General features: G+C 32.5%; 3 protein-coding genes across 11 annotated transcripts in view; 2 read left to right on the forward strand and 1 right to left on the reverse strand.

Annotated features, from left to right (window-relative positions):
• Positions 1–17549, reverse strand: part of LOC122570662 — a 32256-nt gene that overhangs the window by 14469 nt on the left and 238 nt on the right. The window contains exons 1-2 of one of the 9 annotated variants that reach the window (XM_043733256.1): positions 13259–13435; positions 8924–9438 (exon numbers count right to left, since the gene is read on the reverse strand). The exons of 1 other annotated variant lie outside the window; for it this stretch is intronic. In XM_043733256.1, the coding sequence (XP_043589191.1) occupies positions 8924–9091 (168 nt within the window). In that variant the 5' untranslated portion in view covers positions 9092–9438; positions 13259–13435. Of the gene's footprint in view, positions 1–7870; positions 8007–8027; positions 8159–8923; positions 10609–10740; positions 10758–12124; positions 13436–17549 lie in introns of those variants that run through there. 7 more of the 9 variants (XM_043733253.1, XM_043733255.1, XM_043733257.1 and 4 more) reach the window with 7 other exon arrangements.
• Positions 1651–2209, forward strand: LOC122570663. The gene has a single exon (XM_043733265.1). The coding sequence runs from the start codon at positions 1793–1795 to the stop codon at positions 2207–2209; it is 417 nt and encodes a 138-aa protein (XP_043589200.1). The 5' UTR covers positions 1651–1792.
• LOC122570664 lies at positions 16417–17100 on the forward strand. Its single transcript, XM_043733266.1, has 3 exons — positions 16417–16538; positions 16669–16795; positions 16918–17100. The coding sequence occupies exons 1-3, from the start codon at positions 16417–16419 to the stop codon at positions 17098–17100; spliced, it is 432 nt and encodes a 143-aa protein (XP_043589201.1).

The raw sequence follows: 17549 nt of genomic DNA on the forward strand, positions 1-17549 counted from the left end.
AAAATTAGGTTTAGATCAACCGTTAATGTTAAGGTTATTTTATCTGGCCGACAATCAATGTTAAAATATACTCTGGTGACGTACGCACAATTATAGGCAGAATTCATTGTAATGGTACCGACAGTCTTTTGCAAATATCTCGGAAACTAAGACCGAGCGACGGTTACATGTATAGGAAAAGCTGCGTAAAATCATGCAGCCAACAACGTATTTATTAAAGAATCATCAATGGCGGCAGCTTTCTAAATAATTACCGACGATTAGTACTTGGTACTTAAGTATTTACACGTTATAGACTTGTCACGTTCAGATCAGATACTTTCTTTCGTGTGTAACCAACCGAGGTTACTATGTAGGCGATTTAATGAAATGCACAACCATAAACCTTATCGTTACGTTATCTATATTGTAACAATGTTTCAAGCACGATATACAGATAGAGATATGTATCTTCGAGAAGAAGTAGAAGAAGAAGAAGAATCTTCAAGATTAGCGTTTCCAATCTTGTGGGTCTGAGATGTTTGATTTGTGAATAATTATTACTAGAAACAATTAAGAATACTCTTTCAACATAACAAAGTACCAACCACGTTTGTTTTACTAATAAGTGTGCAACATTAGAAAGGAAATTGAACCTATTTGTAATACTGTTGTGATAAAAGATCTTGCTTGTAGTTTATACAATATACCGTGAATTTAACTTCGTGGTACAGGCGAAATCAAGGAAAATTTTGATAGATAAATCTGAATCGTTTCAAATATTAGAACACATTATTGCATATACTCATAAATGTTCGGAAATTTCTAACAAAATTCCGTAGATAAATATGGATATAATGTATCGTTTGCTATACTTAACTTTTTGTTAATACACTACAATAATAATACGACAGATTCAATATTATTTCGATAGTATAAAAAGTATCTACAAAACTGTAACGAAAAATAATAGTATTTTTTATTAAATGAAAGAATTGAAATATTTTGACGACTGTTCGTGATATTAGGTCGTCCGAAAGGTTTTTTTCGTTTCATAAGGAAATAATGGGTGCACAACATTTTCCGTTTTATATTATTTTATCGAATTACGTATGATCCATTTTGTTCTATCAAAATAAAGATCACAACGTTCGACAGATTAGGTTTCATGTTTGTATAAAGATGCATTGTTGTAAAAGACGTGTCTGTAAAAGAAAGACACTTCTCGGACAACCTAATATATTAAAGCTTATAATATAAATGTAAATAATAAATATAAATAAATAAAGCTTATATATAAAGAGCTATAGAATAATTTATATTTTAGACACTCGTGATTTGTGATGAATATTCCCGAGCCTAAAAGAAAATAATTTGAATCTCATCTAGAGTCTGGATACGTACGATACGCACGTAGGACACGTATGATTACCACTAGGTTTACGGGACCTGTTAATTTGACGAATTTCAAGCTTCGAAATGAAATATCTCAAAAATTGTAGCATTAATTTTAATCATTTTAATTGTAAATTAATCATTTCATCTAAAGAATGTACACCCACAATTATTTTTTCTTAGGATTTTTAATTTTTGAAATCTGTATGTGGTATATCTATCTCTACGAAACCCGTCAAATTGATGGGCTAGCTGATTTCATAAACAAATCGTTTTTCAAACACAGTGTGTAAAAGTTTCAGTTATTGTAGATATTTCCCGTTATTGTCTCCGCTTATTGTAGGTATTTACAATAGGATAATTGAATTTGGGCGCAATATTTTCTTTTTTTTTGACCAATCCCCCTTTTCTAGCAATCATGAGTAAATCCAGGAGATATAATAAGATATTGAATAAAATTGTCAACATCAATGAAGATTGTTCCGAGGATACCTCCGAAGAAGGTCAATATGAATTGGGTCAAAGCAAAGCTGACAGTGACAGTCCTGAATACATTAAAAGTGGAGAGACAGAAGAATCTTCGGATAGTGAAGAGGAAAACTTCTTGAAAGTGTGTCGTAACAAGAAAAGGATGCGTATTTTTTCTAGTTCTGTCTCCGAGGATGAAAGGACGAGCATTCCAAGCACATTCCAAAATGTAATGGGTAAAATTGAAATTGCAATTGACGGGACACAGTGGATAAAACTGAAAACAGGCGGATCTAGGGGTAGATATTCAAGGATATCGCAGGGCCTACTGGCTATGCTAAGAGAAATATTATGTCGGGTTGTATAACTAGTGCTTTCGAATTGATAATTGACAGACACATAATAGAACACATAAAAGATTGCACTGAAACCGAGGCGCATTGAGTTTTGAAAAAAGACGGATAATCACAGTTGCTGAGTTACGTAGTTTTCTAGGAATTCTATATGCCCGAAAGATTACAAACAGATAAATTTGCGCTGATATTCGAAATATGGAACATATTTATAAGTAATAGCCAGGCTTGTTACAAGCCATATGAAAATATCTCAATAGATGAACAATTATTTCCAACGAAAGCCCGATGCAGGTTTACGCAATATATGCCGAATAAACCTCATAAAATTGGCATTAAGTTTTGGTTTGCGGTTGACGTCCAAATACAAAATATATTTTGAATGGTTTCTCTTATATGAAGAAAGATGAAACTCGATGCTCAAGGGAAAAGAGGACAAGATGACTTTGTTTTCCTCAAATTTATATAAATCAGAAAACTGCACACTTACTGTGTATAATAGTAAACCTAACGTAGAAGTCCTCCTTCTAAGCACCAAACATACAGGTATACAAGTAGAAGGCAATTATAAACGTGTTCCAGAAACCATTGCTTTTTATAATAAAACAAAGTTTGGTGTGGACATCGTTGACCAGATGGCACGCAAATATAGTGTGAAAGCGGGGAGTTTTCGATGGCCCCTTCAAGATTTTTTTCAATATTATAGATTTGACAGCAATAAACGCGCGAATATTATGTAAAGAGTGCACCGGATCGAAAATATCCAGAAAGGAGTTTATATTTTGCCAAAGATCAGACGCTTCATTTCTGTTACTTTCAACGTCAGAAGTGCGAAAAAGTTGTCAAGTGGGCTACTACAAAAAAAATAGAAGCAATAATTGTTATATATATTGCAAAAAGATCGTATGCGGAAAATGCACAAACAAAATTCAGTATATTTGTAAAAAATGTGCCCAATAAATATGATTTCCCTATACCGTTAATATTATTATCATTTCCGTGATAATTTAAAAAGAAAAAGACTTTTTACTTATTAATAATTTATTTAAACGTGAAGCCTAATATTATTCAATTCAGACTTAATTTGAATAAATCGATTTTTTAAAGAAAATGCGTATTTTCGTTTACCCGTCAATTTGACGGGTCCTCGTAGAGATAGGTATATAAGAAACGGCCGCAAACCTAGTTTTAAAAAAGAAGCGTTGAAAACACCGCGGAATTTCAGATCAAATTCAGATCGATGACTTTGTTATTAAAAAATGATACGAGTATGGCCGGGAGAATGTAATAACATAATCTCGTATATTCATCTTAATAGTCGTCGAGTTAACCAGTTGAAAGTATATTCCTACATGTAGTAAAGTGCAGTTTCTGGATCATTTTATTATCCGCGCTTAATCTTAAGTGCTCTCCTATGATAAATTATTGTACTGAATTCAGTTGTATATTAGCATAATACATAAAAAATATGAGATCTGAAAATCGAAGCAAGATTTATTATAAAGTACCTAATTTCCGACGTCGCGTCGTCGCATCACGGTCGTTACAATTAGAAATCAATCACAATTTTACATAATAAGTTGCAAGAAAGCCGAGATGCGAATCGATATTTCCGAACTATATTTATATACCTAATAAGATATTAAATTGTTTTACTTTCAGTTTGTTACTTAATCACTCGAGTTTTACGAAATTCCGCAGCGAATGTTTATTCTTTTTAGAAAGCACCCCTTCGATAGAAAATGGTGTAACGAACGATTACATACAAACAGACACGAAAAACTAGAAATACGAACATAGGGAATGAACTTTAGGGAATGATAATTTAGATATTCGACGCAGCGATTATTTTCCTGTCAGTGTGTAACATCTATTTTTATACAAAACTTGTATAGTTTAGAACTTTAGTATCGTTTTATGGAACGGATAGGCGGTAATTTACATAAAAATCGAAATGTATACTTCGACACATGCTACTCTAATAGAAAAACGTTTTATCACGAATTCATGCCACGTTTTACAATATATACCGTTAAGATGCTTTGCACAAAGGCCATTAGTTGTACGGGACGCTAAGTGACCACCTAGGTCGGCCATCTGATTTTAATTTTAAATTTTCGGCCCCAATCGAAGATAAACTCACACGTTCCAACACGTCCATATTTTTTACGATTAAAGTCAATTACTAATTCATTCATAACGAATTACAAGCAAAGTTGATTTGTCGAATCTAAGACAGCTATATTGTTTATCTTCAATTATTTCCTTACTTTTTATTGATTTTCAAGCAAGTATTCGTTTTTATATATCTTTCCGAATTAAGATCAATTTCATGGAAACTACAGCGGTTCTTTATTTAAAATATGATGTAATTGAGAACATATCTATGCGACTACGTGCTTAGATAAAAATTCGTAACTTCTTGTCCTTCTTCCCTAATGGGAACAGTGTAAACTAATTTGAATTTGCAAGAATAAATGTTATGAATTGATAGAGAAGAAATACCTCGATACTTTGTTAGACATGAATATTATGTTATAAGAAATATTTCTAGTGAAGAAGCGCAAATATACATTGTGCTTCTGTGAACATAAGAAATTTTTACATCTTTTAAAGAGAGAATAAAGATGAAGTAAAAACAGGATGGGATAGAAACAGAAAGAATGGAAAGAATGAGACTGAAGAAGAAAGAAGGGTAAAATGAATATAATAGTCTTAAAATAAATAACTAAATAAATGTATATTCCAAAAGGAAAGAAATTTTGTAAACGAGATTTGGAAATCTTAGAAATGGATCTCTTGACAGTGGAATATGTATGTGGTACAAATTCGAACAATGAGTCTAGTGATCTCAATATATATATATATATATATATACACCTTATATACGAATTATAATTATTATATATAATTATATATAACTATGACCTATGATATATATATATATATATATATATATATCATAGGTCATAGTTACGAAAAGATCAAGTTCATCTAATATTCACAAAAGATTGTACATAAAAAAAAGAGCGGTATGCTACGTATACGAAGCATCGTCATTCTTTTCAAGCGAAAACACAAACGTGTACGTAAAAGTTGTTTATGACAATCCACCGTAGAGGCGAGAACGTTGTACTATCTTGGGAATATAGTGAATCAACTGCTATAAAATAGCTGCGTGCAAGTATTTTAATGGTCCCGTAAGCCTCTATCTGGAGGATCAAGCGACGGCGTTTAGCATGCATCAACTCGCATAACGCATACAGTGCGTCCTACGTGCTAGAAGCTCTCCCGTGCTCTTTTCAGGAGACCGAAACGGTAAATGAAATCATTAGGGTGCGCTGACCCACGAATATCGAGCCGTATTTTCAAGATGAGTGCACGTCTATAAATGTCATCGAGCTATTTCTTTCAAGACGTATCTCAAAACGTTACACTGCAATTAACTGATGGAAATTATGAGTACTAATTACTCGTGGTTTAAAATAAAGGTTCTTCACGATTGAAATAAGCTTGTTAAATCAAACGAATCGTACTTCGCTTATTTCATATCAAAATTTCTAATATTAATGTCAAACATTAACGACAGAATTATCCTCGTTCCTTTTTTTTTTGAACATCCATCTTGATGAAAAGACGATAAGAGATACATAATCGTGTAGTCTTTTATAAATTAAGTAACATCGTTTTCCTCGTTGTTGATTGCGAAATGACTTGCTGTCCACGCAGCTGTGCATTAGATTCCATCTAAACTGTCACCAATCCCGCCACGTTCCCATACCGTCTGGTTAATTATTTCAAACGTGAAACACGTTCCACCAGATTTTGGCGTTGTCTATCTAGAAATGGATCGAATCAGGAAGCGTGACATTGAACGGTGTCCATAGCGGCGTGGAGAAAACTTCAAATCTAGTGTAAAACGAAATGTTTAATTATCTAAGGTTTGTCATCGACGTAACATAAGTCGTAACAAGGTGTGTAATATGGCAATCAGTCGGGCGACAAAGATGGTAATGGAAGAAAACAGATTCCGTAAATAGTATTCATTATCGACCGGTTAAACGTGAAATTCGAAATTAGCGGCGTCCAGACAACGATATTCGTTATCACGAGGGCGTGTTTTTACGTCGAAGAGAAAAGAAAAAGAAAATGAAATAAAAGAAAAGAAAAACGGGACGAAATGGTATCGCGCGTGCGTCGGGAACCTTTCACAGTGGAGATTTGCAAGATGTAATTTTTAAGGCACGTCCTCTGGCGTTTACCGGCGAGCAATCGGACTGAAAACGATTACCAGAAAATTGTACCTCCGTCGACGAGGAGAAACTTTACAAACATGTGGAATAGAGCTATGGGGATTATGTAACGTGACATAGATAGATTAAAGTTCGATGAAATACAAGATATTGAGAAAGAAAAACGAAGCGATCGAAATCTCTGTAACACTTCTTGTATTATTATAGGAAATGAAATAAATCTGTCATTGGAGATTTATTAAATATAATTTAAATTTAAAAAAGAAAATGATAGCAATTTATAATAAGCTAATATATTGATTTAATTATGCCCAGAAGCGTTGGTATAAACTGGTATTAAAATTTAATAGCGCGATATCATCCATCCTTCAATTTCAACTCGATTTTACTATATTAAAATCACTTAATATCGCGGTAATAGGAAAAGTGATAGATGGATTAGCTCTTCCACCACGGAAATTAGTTTCTATGTTTCGAATCGCCACTTATCGGGGCAATTATTTTAATGCGTGCTCGTTAAATTAATATGATAGAAACTGTAATCTTTATCTTTACGACGTATAAATAAATCGATTTTATTCCATCGTAATTCAATTGTTTTATCTGGTCTTGTTAACATCCAAATGCTTGTTAATTATCTTCTGCTTAACGTTTGATTAATAAGCGTTCTATGGATTTTCTGGCCGCCTATACCGTGTTTAGGTATCGTTTTATTAATTATTCTTGAGTCATTGCAGAAATACGTACACATACAGTAATAATGAAATCGCATTCAGACGAACTGGTTTATAATCAATATGTATCTTTTTGATAAAACACCTGGCAACACTTCTTTTCTATTTTCTAGCATTTCTGTTGGCTAATTGTCGGCTCCTCTCTACTGTGAAAAACATATGTTATCGATAGAATGAGGATGTTTACGCAAATGCACAATTTCGTAAAATGCAGTAGAAGAAATTAAACTTAAGTAGAAAGTTGTTATATAATTAAAAGATTATTAAAGAGCGTGGTATATTTGTCATATTTCGTGGAATACAAATTGTAACGTAAATAATATGCGACATACTAAAAACTCACTATCGATTCTACACGTTTTACGAGAATAAATGCGATATGCTTTTTAATGTTATATTTAACATTCATAGTCATCCGCAATCTAGTTTATTGCGTTCTACACGTTTTGTTGCATCGATAATCTCGTCAACTGATCGTTGATTTTGTATTCTGTAATTTTAACGACGATTAAACGTAAATGCCTTAAATTCTGTCTTTCGAATATTAGACCATTTGAAGCGTTTAAATGAATGGTAGTGATAGGAAAAATACAGTAGAAGTCAAATTACTATTAATTAAATGAAAAGAAATTTTTTAATTGGTAAGATGGTGGGAAAAAATTAATTTCAATTTGCTTTCGCTATTTACCTTCATTCACTATCCTCTATTCGTTTCTCGTCGTTTATTATTACCGAACTGCGATGTATTATGATTAATGATTGGCACGTTTCTTAAATATCTTTAAACAGAAATTAACTCACGTTATGGTCGACTTGCTTCTATTAGTTACATTGTGAATACGTACTCGGTTGTAACGACATATTTGGAATGATATTTTCACTGTTTGATGCACGGACAACAGGAAGTCATATGTCATATTTTCTTCGATCGGTGGTATTACGTATACGCGTTTCTTTCTTCGTTTTTTAACGGTTGGCACACGATTGTACACACGCATACGAATGATTGATGTTTCTTATTACGGATGAATTTAATGTGACTAGATGGTGCTACTATGTAGTCGCTTATTAGCATCAAATTATCGTGAAACAAAAACTTTTATAAAACAAGGCCTGAATAGATTTTCTATTTTTATTCTGCATTTCACACGTATGTCCAAAATAATGGCATACACGACCAAGTATTTTAATTAATAAACCAGTGCGAGACAAAAACTTAACCGTAATTTGTTTCAAATTCGCAATAATAAAGAAAATAATATTCATTCACCCCTCTTAATTTTGCATAGATTTAGGAAATGGATCATTTTAAATCACCAGACTAAATTAACGTTCAAGTCCCTAACTTAAGATCCCAAACAACTGAGATTCGCGATATTTTGCGGTATTTAAAGATTGCAAATTAAAAAGCGACTCGTTAGAGGACGAAATTAAATAATTTAAAATAGAACGTTACACTTTTGCATATTTCGATCGGTGGATTATCTATACAGTAAGTCGCGAGATTAAAACAATTTATTATTTAAATGTAACAATTGCGAGAGTATAAAAATTCGTGTGGAACTCATTGTATAAAAATAAACCGATGCACACAAATACTTACATAAAATTAATGCCAATGTATGCTCCGTTCCGAATTATTTAATTTTTTTCTGCCATCGTTATAAATGTCCATTTTGTGTAAAAGTAACCATTCCATTTACCTGGTAAATTTGCAAAGGATAAAAAACAGAGCACCAACCTGCAAATAAGGGCTGGCCGCAGAGAGAACCAAACGATGCGCCAAAAATCTTTGTCCGCCAGTACAACAGAGAGCTACATCGGCGAACCTTTGGGATAGCATCGCCTCCTTGAGGAATTCCCCGACATCCGGTGCCCTCCCAGAAACCCTGATCACCTCTCCCATCATGCTCCAACTTGATAGCGATGACACACTACTTGCAGTACTCTTCAGTCGCTATAAAGCAGTTCGAAGAATCACCACGTGTTTCAACTTCTCTTCATAATATCACGCTTTATTTGCCAAATATGTAATTCGTTTAAATAGTTATATACATCAGTCAAGGCCCGATTTCATTTCGTCGGATTTATATGTGCACGTTGCATTCAAGTACGCTGATTTCCATAAGACACGTGTCCACATGATGAAAACGGATCGGCGCTAGCTTATCAGAGTCCCTCGGTGTTTCGTTATAAATAGAAATTAATTATCATAGAAACAATTCCAACCATCGATGTCCAACGTAGCCAGCGTAGCTACAAGAGAAAGAGAAGAATTCTAAAACTTGTAGATGAAGCTTCCGAAGTACTTCGATTATCTAGCAGCTTTCGTCAAGTTTATCTTTCCCCGTGTAACTTTTTACTCGTGCATCATTTTTCATACAGGAACTTTCTAAGGAGTTAACAGTCTGCCTCTTTTTCTTCAACTTTCGACCGATCTCTTATCTTCGAAACTTTCTGAAAAATATCTATCGCTATCGATTTTAGAAAATTTTTCTCTCACCGAATTTAGATTCTATTTTGGAAACCTATCGAAAACTATTCTATACAATTTAAAAACAAGAAATTGAAGAACATCGGCATCTCCCATCCAATTTTATTTTTAAGATAGGAAAGTAAAATTGAAAATACATTCGATTTAATTCGATATCTAACAAAAGGAAGTATTTTAAAGATCCAAGTATATCTAATCATATCTGAAACAAGAACTTCAATTTCAAGATTTATTATATCGTTTAGCAAAGAAATGGGAGGATTTTAAAAATATCGACATCTATCTTTGGAAGATCCTGTACATATCACAGATGATGATGAATATATCACTCGTTTAAGACGCTGTCAACAGAAGCTGTTATCCACGTACAAAGAAACAGATTGTCCAGTGATTTTAGAAGTATGATATATCGCCTAATATTATAACAGCAGAAATTGACGAGCTCCTTTATTACAGCTTATTAGGCTAGCGGTTTTGCGTGGACCACGGTTCATGCTACTGTACTGTGAAATTACTTTGTGGCTAAGGAATTGATACCCTATATAAGATAACACCCCGAGCGAAGCGTACAGCACGTTGAACAGCTTGTCATTGTCATACGTGTGTTTGAACAAAGTTGCTCGAGTCGCTTGCCATTCCAGTACCGCTGGAACCATGTTGAACGCATTTATCGATTGTAAATAAAAATACGCTTGTACCATTAATATTGTAACATTAAGATGAACGTGCTACTTACATTTATCATATAAACAGCTCAGTGTTAAAAACAACTCTTATCTATTTACTACTAACTCGTAGTATGAAAATACTGATTTCTTTTCAGTTAACAAAGAGAATGAAATTCGTGCGTTTTTAAGTTGTCTTAAATTTTTGAACATCTGAATTCTTGGACCTTTTTATTCTTGGGTTTTTGAATCACTGAACTATCTGGGCTAGAAATTTGTAGACTCTTAAGTTCTCAGACTTGTTGAATTTTTAAACTTTTGCGTCTTAAAATTCTGTGAACTTCTGTATCGAAGAATTAGTGAATTTTTAGATTGGTTTTTCAAACTTTTGAGTATTACAATTTTTGAGCTTGCGGGTCCTTATGTTTTTGGAGTTATGAATCTGGCGATTTTTAGATTCTTAGATTTTTACATTTTTAGATATAAATTCTTAGACTTGCAGACTCTTGGAACCTTACGTCTCTTAACTTTCAGATTGTTAAACTTTTTAACCTTTGAACTTTCGAGTCCTCGAGCTTTATAATTACTTTAATTGTGAATTCTCATTTTAATACCCAGTCAACTGCTGCGTTTGTGTCATTGCATAGGAACAAACAAATGCTCGCCTGTCAAATGAACGGTATCGAGAGACAGATTTATAGACGATTCGAGTTGCTTGTCATTGCCGAGTGATTTAGAAAAATGTGCCGGTTCATATCGGTGCCTTTGACAAGCGCAGATACTGCTTTCACGTTTGTTTAACCCAGGAAATTGAAAAAATCTATCGAATACACTTTATGGAAATACGATTTTGCAATTTCGAATTTGTGGAAAATGTACATATTTTCCATACGCGATACAGAACTTTTGAGAATAACATAGATACAGAGCAGTTCATCTTCATTCTTTGGAAATGTTACTATCAAATACAATATCAAATGTTTTGAGATAATCATATTTCATTATTCAAATTAAAATCGTTCAATTTGATGGTGAAACATCTATATGTTTCAACGACCTAAAAATTTCAAAAAATCAATGATTAATGAAGCATTAGTATGTTAATAAATTTCGACATAACTTCAATAACCTGAGAAATTATTGCCGATTTTCTTGTCGAAATAACGGTTTGCGTTTTACTCGTTAGATACAGCGAAATAATTTTATGACACACGACACAATTTTCTGGTAGATACATGGATAATGTAAATTTTTGTCGATAGAGAGATATGTTAGAACGAATGTCCTATTACACTCGAAACATAACTCAGATTAGTATAATACGACAGCTTGTCTTTTGATAAAGAACAGCCAATGATTATTAACGTTTCTTTGTTACATCTGTTAATCCTTTTGCAATCGTTGAATTTTTATATTTCAGTGTTTCTTTCGTTTTAAAGAACAAAACAAGATCTTGCATGTTTTAAAAAAATGTTTGTCTTAAAATTCAAACGAGAGAACATGTACGTCAATAACAACATTTTTTGCACTTACATATTTTCTGATATTAGAAAAATACAATTGAATTGAAAATGGCTAAAAAAAAAGGCAGGATTAAAAAAAGCTGACAGAGAATAATTTTGAACAACGATATATCAGTTATAATTTATGAATTACTTTTTAAATTAAATGTTTTAAACCAAATGTAAAGGTACTTTTGATGTATTATTGGCAGACAAAATATTGAATTTTAAAATTGCTCTCCTATAAAAGACTTATCATGTTTTGAATCTGTGGTTTTCACCTGGTACTTAAAAGATGAAGCAAATCACATTTTACATTTTCTTCCTTTAGTTATGTTCATAAAAATCTGAATTTGTATAAACGTCGGTTTAATTATCACGGATACAATCTTTTTCATTGTTGCAATAAAAATTTGTGCGTATCAACCAATACTTCGACGTCCTTTAATCCATGTTCACGATATCATCGTTTATTACGGTATTATTGCAAAAATAAATCGATTTTTACGAGGACTTTGTGAAATACTCCATTAACTCGTAAATTTCGCCCAGAGCTTTATGTACACAATACAACCTCATCTCTTTTTTTTTTTTGTTTATTTCTCGCTGCACTGTTTTATTCAGGATACAATAGTTTGCCGATGCTTGAAAATTTATTATACACACTTGTCTCAAGGTTATTACGATTTTGTTGCACATTGAAACATATTTGTCGATTGAATCAACGATTTATTATTTCCCGCACTTCACCGGCTTCGCACTAAGAACACGTTACTTTTTAGTTTATTTAATTTTATTAGCCACTTTGTTAAATTCAACCGTAATTTTACACTAACGATAAGATATAAACGACGGACATTCGTTTGAACTTCATCGTGCACAAAGATGCGTGCCAATCTGACATTTCGACAATCGAAAGAGGTTTCACGAGTCCGTTAAAATGCAAAACCTAATCAACGCGCGTTGCTGAACACGAATTACCTTATTAGTATTGTAGGAACAGATTTTTCAATCGAATATAAGATATAATTCTCTGTCGCATGATAAATCACTCTTTCTCGAAGTGTTCACTTTCTTTTGACTCGATATAGACATCGTGTTTCGTATCCGCATCTAATTTTTTTACGTCCGAATTTCAACAGCTACAGTTAGTAAATTAGGTGAATTATCGAACGAATTACTCGATCGATCATTTCCAATATTTTCTTAATATCTCCCCTAAATGATCCCTTATAGTCCGACTAGATAATCGTTACGGTGGAACGTGCAAAATGGAAATATCAATGAATGATTTTGCTGCTAGACAATGATGTGCTTCGAAAGGAAGTGGACAAATAATGCTTCTAAAAGAGTTAGAAGCTATCAAGTGGAAATCATCGATAATAGGTAAAACTAACCGTGAAAAACGCGTGTACCTCGAATGATTCAGTATCGTACTTATTAGAACGAGCGCAAGAATCCGGCATGATAAAATTGTTAAGCAGAATAGAACGAGAACTCAACTGAGAACTCGCGGGAATTCTGTGGATCACAGAGTGTTTACGAGATACCCGTCGCTGAACAACTCAGCAGGGCGACTGCCACCTGAAATCCTCAGGTGAGCAGAGGCCACCTCTGCTCCTTGCAGTCTCTCAACGGAGAGAGAACTCCAAGGAACTCCTCCCATATCGGTGCTCTACTCCCTCCTTGAAGTATAGGTATACTTGCGTTTCCCATCGTGCTACCACAAGCCACCGACCACCAACGCGGACATTCGAATTTTCGAATTGATGATTACATGAAATGACATCGTTGTACTAATTGTATAACCTTGCTTCCTCGCTGAAATATTTCGTTTCGCTGATTATAATTTGTCTGCTAAGATATTTTATTCTCCAAGTTCGATTATATTTTTTTTTTTAAACGAATAATCGAAAAAGAGATATCGTAACATGTTGTAGGAAATGAATTCCTCTGTGATGTAACACCGAAATCTTTTACGATTACAGCAACATGTTTCATATATATAAATTTCATTTATTTAGATTTATTTCCATATAAATAAATAAATTACAAACTCGCCTTTACTTTCTAAAAAATCTATGCACTGACATATATTGCTTACAATAAGACAAGTACGGAAAGAAGATACGAGCTGGATTCTGAACAGTAAGAAGATCTTATTGTATGTACATAACAATTTCTGAGACTCGTATACTTTAAATAAATATAATTCTTAAAAGTTCGTTTAGAAAGCATAAGTTTATTTTGAGTTTCAGCTCACACATACAAATCCCTAAAACTTTGTCTTGTTGCTATATAAGAAAATAATTGCAAGAGTAAAGCTTCTTAAACCTTTTCTTAAATCTAAACCGAGTGTCGTTCGAGATTCCCGAAAAGGAAAATACCAATGGAGGATTAAATGTTAAATAATGGTGCAAATTACACATAATCATAGTTTTATATAAGACTAATGTGCGATTTAAAAAGTTATAAATTTTGAAGGCTAACTATTATTTTGGACACTAAAACGCTTTTAACGGTAATTTTATCTGTCTATATGTCTGTTGACGTAATTTCTTGATATTTTATCCATAAAAGAAAGTGGGAATCTATTCAATCGTGTTTCGTTGAGAACGATTCTTTTTCAGATAAGATTTGATTGCTACTTTGCATCGAAAAATACTGATGAGTTCGTTGGGATATCAAGGAATTGTTAAACGGCCGGAGATAAAGTTAACGGACTAATTAGATTTACGATTCTCACCTGACAGATGTGTAGGGGCGATGGATTTAGAGTGAAAGCGACAACGCTATACTCCGCAACTCGCGTTTGTTTTAGAAAATACCTTATCAGGATCGTGATAATTAAGAGAATAGGACAACATCCGCTTTCTTTTATGTTTACCAACGGTGAAAAAGGAATCGACCAAATCACGAATCGTCTTATCATCAGTTCCCTTTTTGAATTAAGATTTTAATATAATCATTGGACGATTATCCAATCGATCAGTTTTAATTAGTACCATTCAAGCTAAAAAATTTCGCTGCTACAATAAGAAATGTATGTTGCACGTAAAAACTTAGGATTACGCATATATTTAATTAGGTTACTGTAGGTATAATTTAAATTAATTTAATTATAAATATGGCCCTAGCATAATTACTCGCAATTAAAATAGAAAGAATCGTACACAAGAATTAACACTAAAATACTATTTTTAAAATACTAAAATTTTAATTCAATCGTTGAAATATCCTGTCTACTCTATAAAGAAATATTTAGACACGACATATATTAATTAACTCGATAGAGAAACAAATGACTCTCTACTTTATACAGGTCGATAATTGCAATTCAAACCTGTGTAGTTAAGGTTTGTGGGACACATGTTCGCTTGATGCTAATGCTGAACTTATTAGCACGAGTCAGAAACGTTTTCCAGGTTGATTATCGAGTAAACACAATATTATATCGGTTCCCGTTTCACCCATTATTAGCCTTGTCCGTTGATATTCACATTGAATCGTTGAAATTCTAATTTATCGTAATGTTCCCTTATACTGTTATTCTCATTGAAATCTGTGACATTCTAATTGTACGTGGCGCGTGACAAGGTATAGTGACACGTACTGTAATTTATCGATCTCATTTCTTCCGTAAAAATATGCCAACTCGTTTTAATAATCTTGATAAGTTATCTTCTGATAAAACTCATTGCACTCATAACATTCGATAAGGGTAACATTCATTATAATTTGATGCCGTTAATCGGATTATCCCTTAACTATAATACAAAAATTTCTATAATTATGTAATTAAAAGGTAATAAAAAGAAGATTATTTTCATTACGTACAGTGTATAAATGATTCACAAAAATATGTGAATAGTTAGTATAGAAAATTTTTATGAACATATTATATGTATTATAAAAAAACATGTCGACATTTCATTGATATTGTCGCTGTCAGTTGTAGCGAGATGGGATTTGAAATCAATCTGGAAATATATGTGAAAATTATAAAACGTTTATTGCAAACATACAATTAATAAAAAATTAGTACATCGTATAGTAGATGATGCTACTAAAAAAAGTATATGAGGTTTGTTAATATGATTAGTAATTGACTATTTAAATAATTTTGGGACCTCTGTGATTAGTATGGTCGCAATAAAAGTATCATCGTACGTCATAAAAAATCTCGTATACAATACATAATAGAAATATATAAATAATAGATAATAGAAAAAATTTCTACAAATACTGAAATATTTTTTTGCTTGTCAATTTTATTTCTTCCACGGATAAATATAATAAATGTATATTGAACTATAGGGAAAAATTAAACATTATGAAGTCTGCGGTAAAATTCACCTCTATCGTAATATCGATATTTTAGTTCGATGATATTTTAACTTCCAGCTCAAGTTTTCCATATTTGTGCAACATTCGCTTGTTTCATATAATTCTTTTTCAACAGTTTGTCGTTTCATCGCGTTTCGTTTTTAATTATTTATTCAAAGGTTAATGGAAAGAAGTTTGTATTATCATCAAGTTTAAACTTGAAAATCAAATTTTTTATTTCGGAATAATGAGTATGTTTGGAGATATAAAGGTGAAGACGTGGTCACCCGTGATTTCTTGCAAAATTCCAGATAATATCGTTTCTTCCCAATTCGCATCGTCTAAAATATTTACTCCGTCTTACGAAAAGTACGTTATTCAATTAAATTGAAATTTAATTTGATGATTAGTAATTGATCAGTTATTAAATTCCTTATTAAATTGAAACGCTCTTAATATTTTAATAAATAATCAAGACACATTTTCTGTAATATCGCAGAGAAAAACGTCCTTGTATAGAACAATTATTAACGAATGAATATCAACGAATCTGGTGGCAAGAAAAGGAAATATGGGACAAAAGGTGCAGAACAAAGATAACAACTAAACAATTATTGCAACGCATGGTAAAAGAAAATATAACATAGTAACCATGTTATTAAATTTTTCATCCATTTAATGAAAAATACCTCTACACAATATCAATTATTACACTTATAAAAATGCCTTTGTATAATTGTTATTAAAGGTAATTCGTAGAAAATCGAAAGTAGTTCCTCCTATCGATAAACCCAAAATGATTAAAAAACCAAAGAAAAAAGGAAAAGTCAAAGAATCAAAGGACGATAAGAAGGAAGAAGGAAAGTCTTCTACGCAGGAAACAGAAACAGATAAAACGAAGGAAAGTAGTGACAAAAAATCACCAAAATAAATTCCCTAAAAGATTACTGTTGGTTATAACTGAAATTCAAATGAATTTGCGAACGTTCTTGTAACACAGAATTTTATAACTCATAAATGTCAGGATCGACGTCCATCGATTTTATTACTCAAACCTTGAAAATCGCGATATCTAGCACAACACATACACGACTACATGTTAAACCATGCTTATTTCCCTTCGATCTTTACCTTCGAACTATTTTTCACGTACAACGTAAAGAAAATACAATTTTTTGATTACCTTTAATTCAAACCCTGTCAAGTATTATAAGTTATAAGTTTATAGAAATTTAATAAATCAACCTCCCGTAAACAGTAGATGCTGTTCTTCTCACCGGAAATGCACGTAAGAAGCTTTCTCTCGAGAGCAGAAAGAAGCATAATTTTATCTTTTCATAGTTTCGTTACGAAAATTAATGTATCTGAGCAGAACGTTTT

Source organism: Bombus pyrosoma, linkage group LG9 (genome assembly GCF_014825855.1).
Source record: "Bombus pyrosoma isolate SC7728 linkage group LG9, ASM1482585v1, whole genome shotgun sequence".
Classification (NCBI taxonomy): Eukaryota; Metazoa; Arthropoda; class Insecta; order Hymenoptera; family Apidae; genus Bombus; species Bombus pyrosoma.

Bases quoted from the DNA above. Each gene is read 5' to 3' on its own strand.
- LOC122570663 (XM_043733265.1), top strand. From the start codon at position 1,793: ATGAGTAAATCCAGGAGATATAATAAGATATTGAATAAAATTGTCAAC.
- LOC122570664 (XM_043733266.1), top strand. From the start codon at position 16,417: ATGAGTATGTTTGGAGATATAAAGGTGAAGACGTGGTCACCCGTGATT. The intron at 16,539-16,668 runs GTACGTTATTCA...GTAATATCGCAG, and splicing joins TTTACTCCGTCTTACGAAAA to AGAAAAACGTCCTTGTATAG. The intron at 16,796-16,917 runs GTAAAAGAAAAT...TTGTTATTAAAG, and splicing joins AACAATTATTGCAACGCATG to GTAATTCGTAGAAAATCGAA.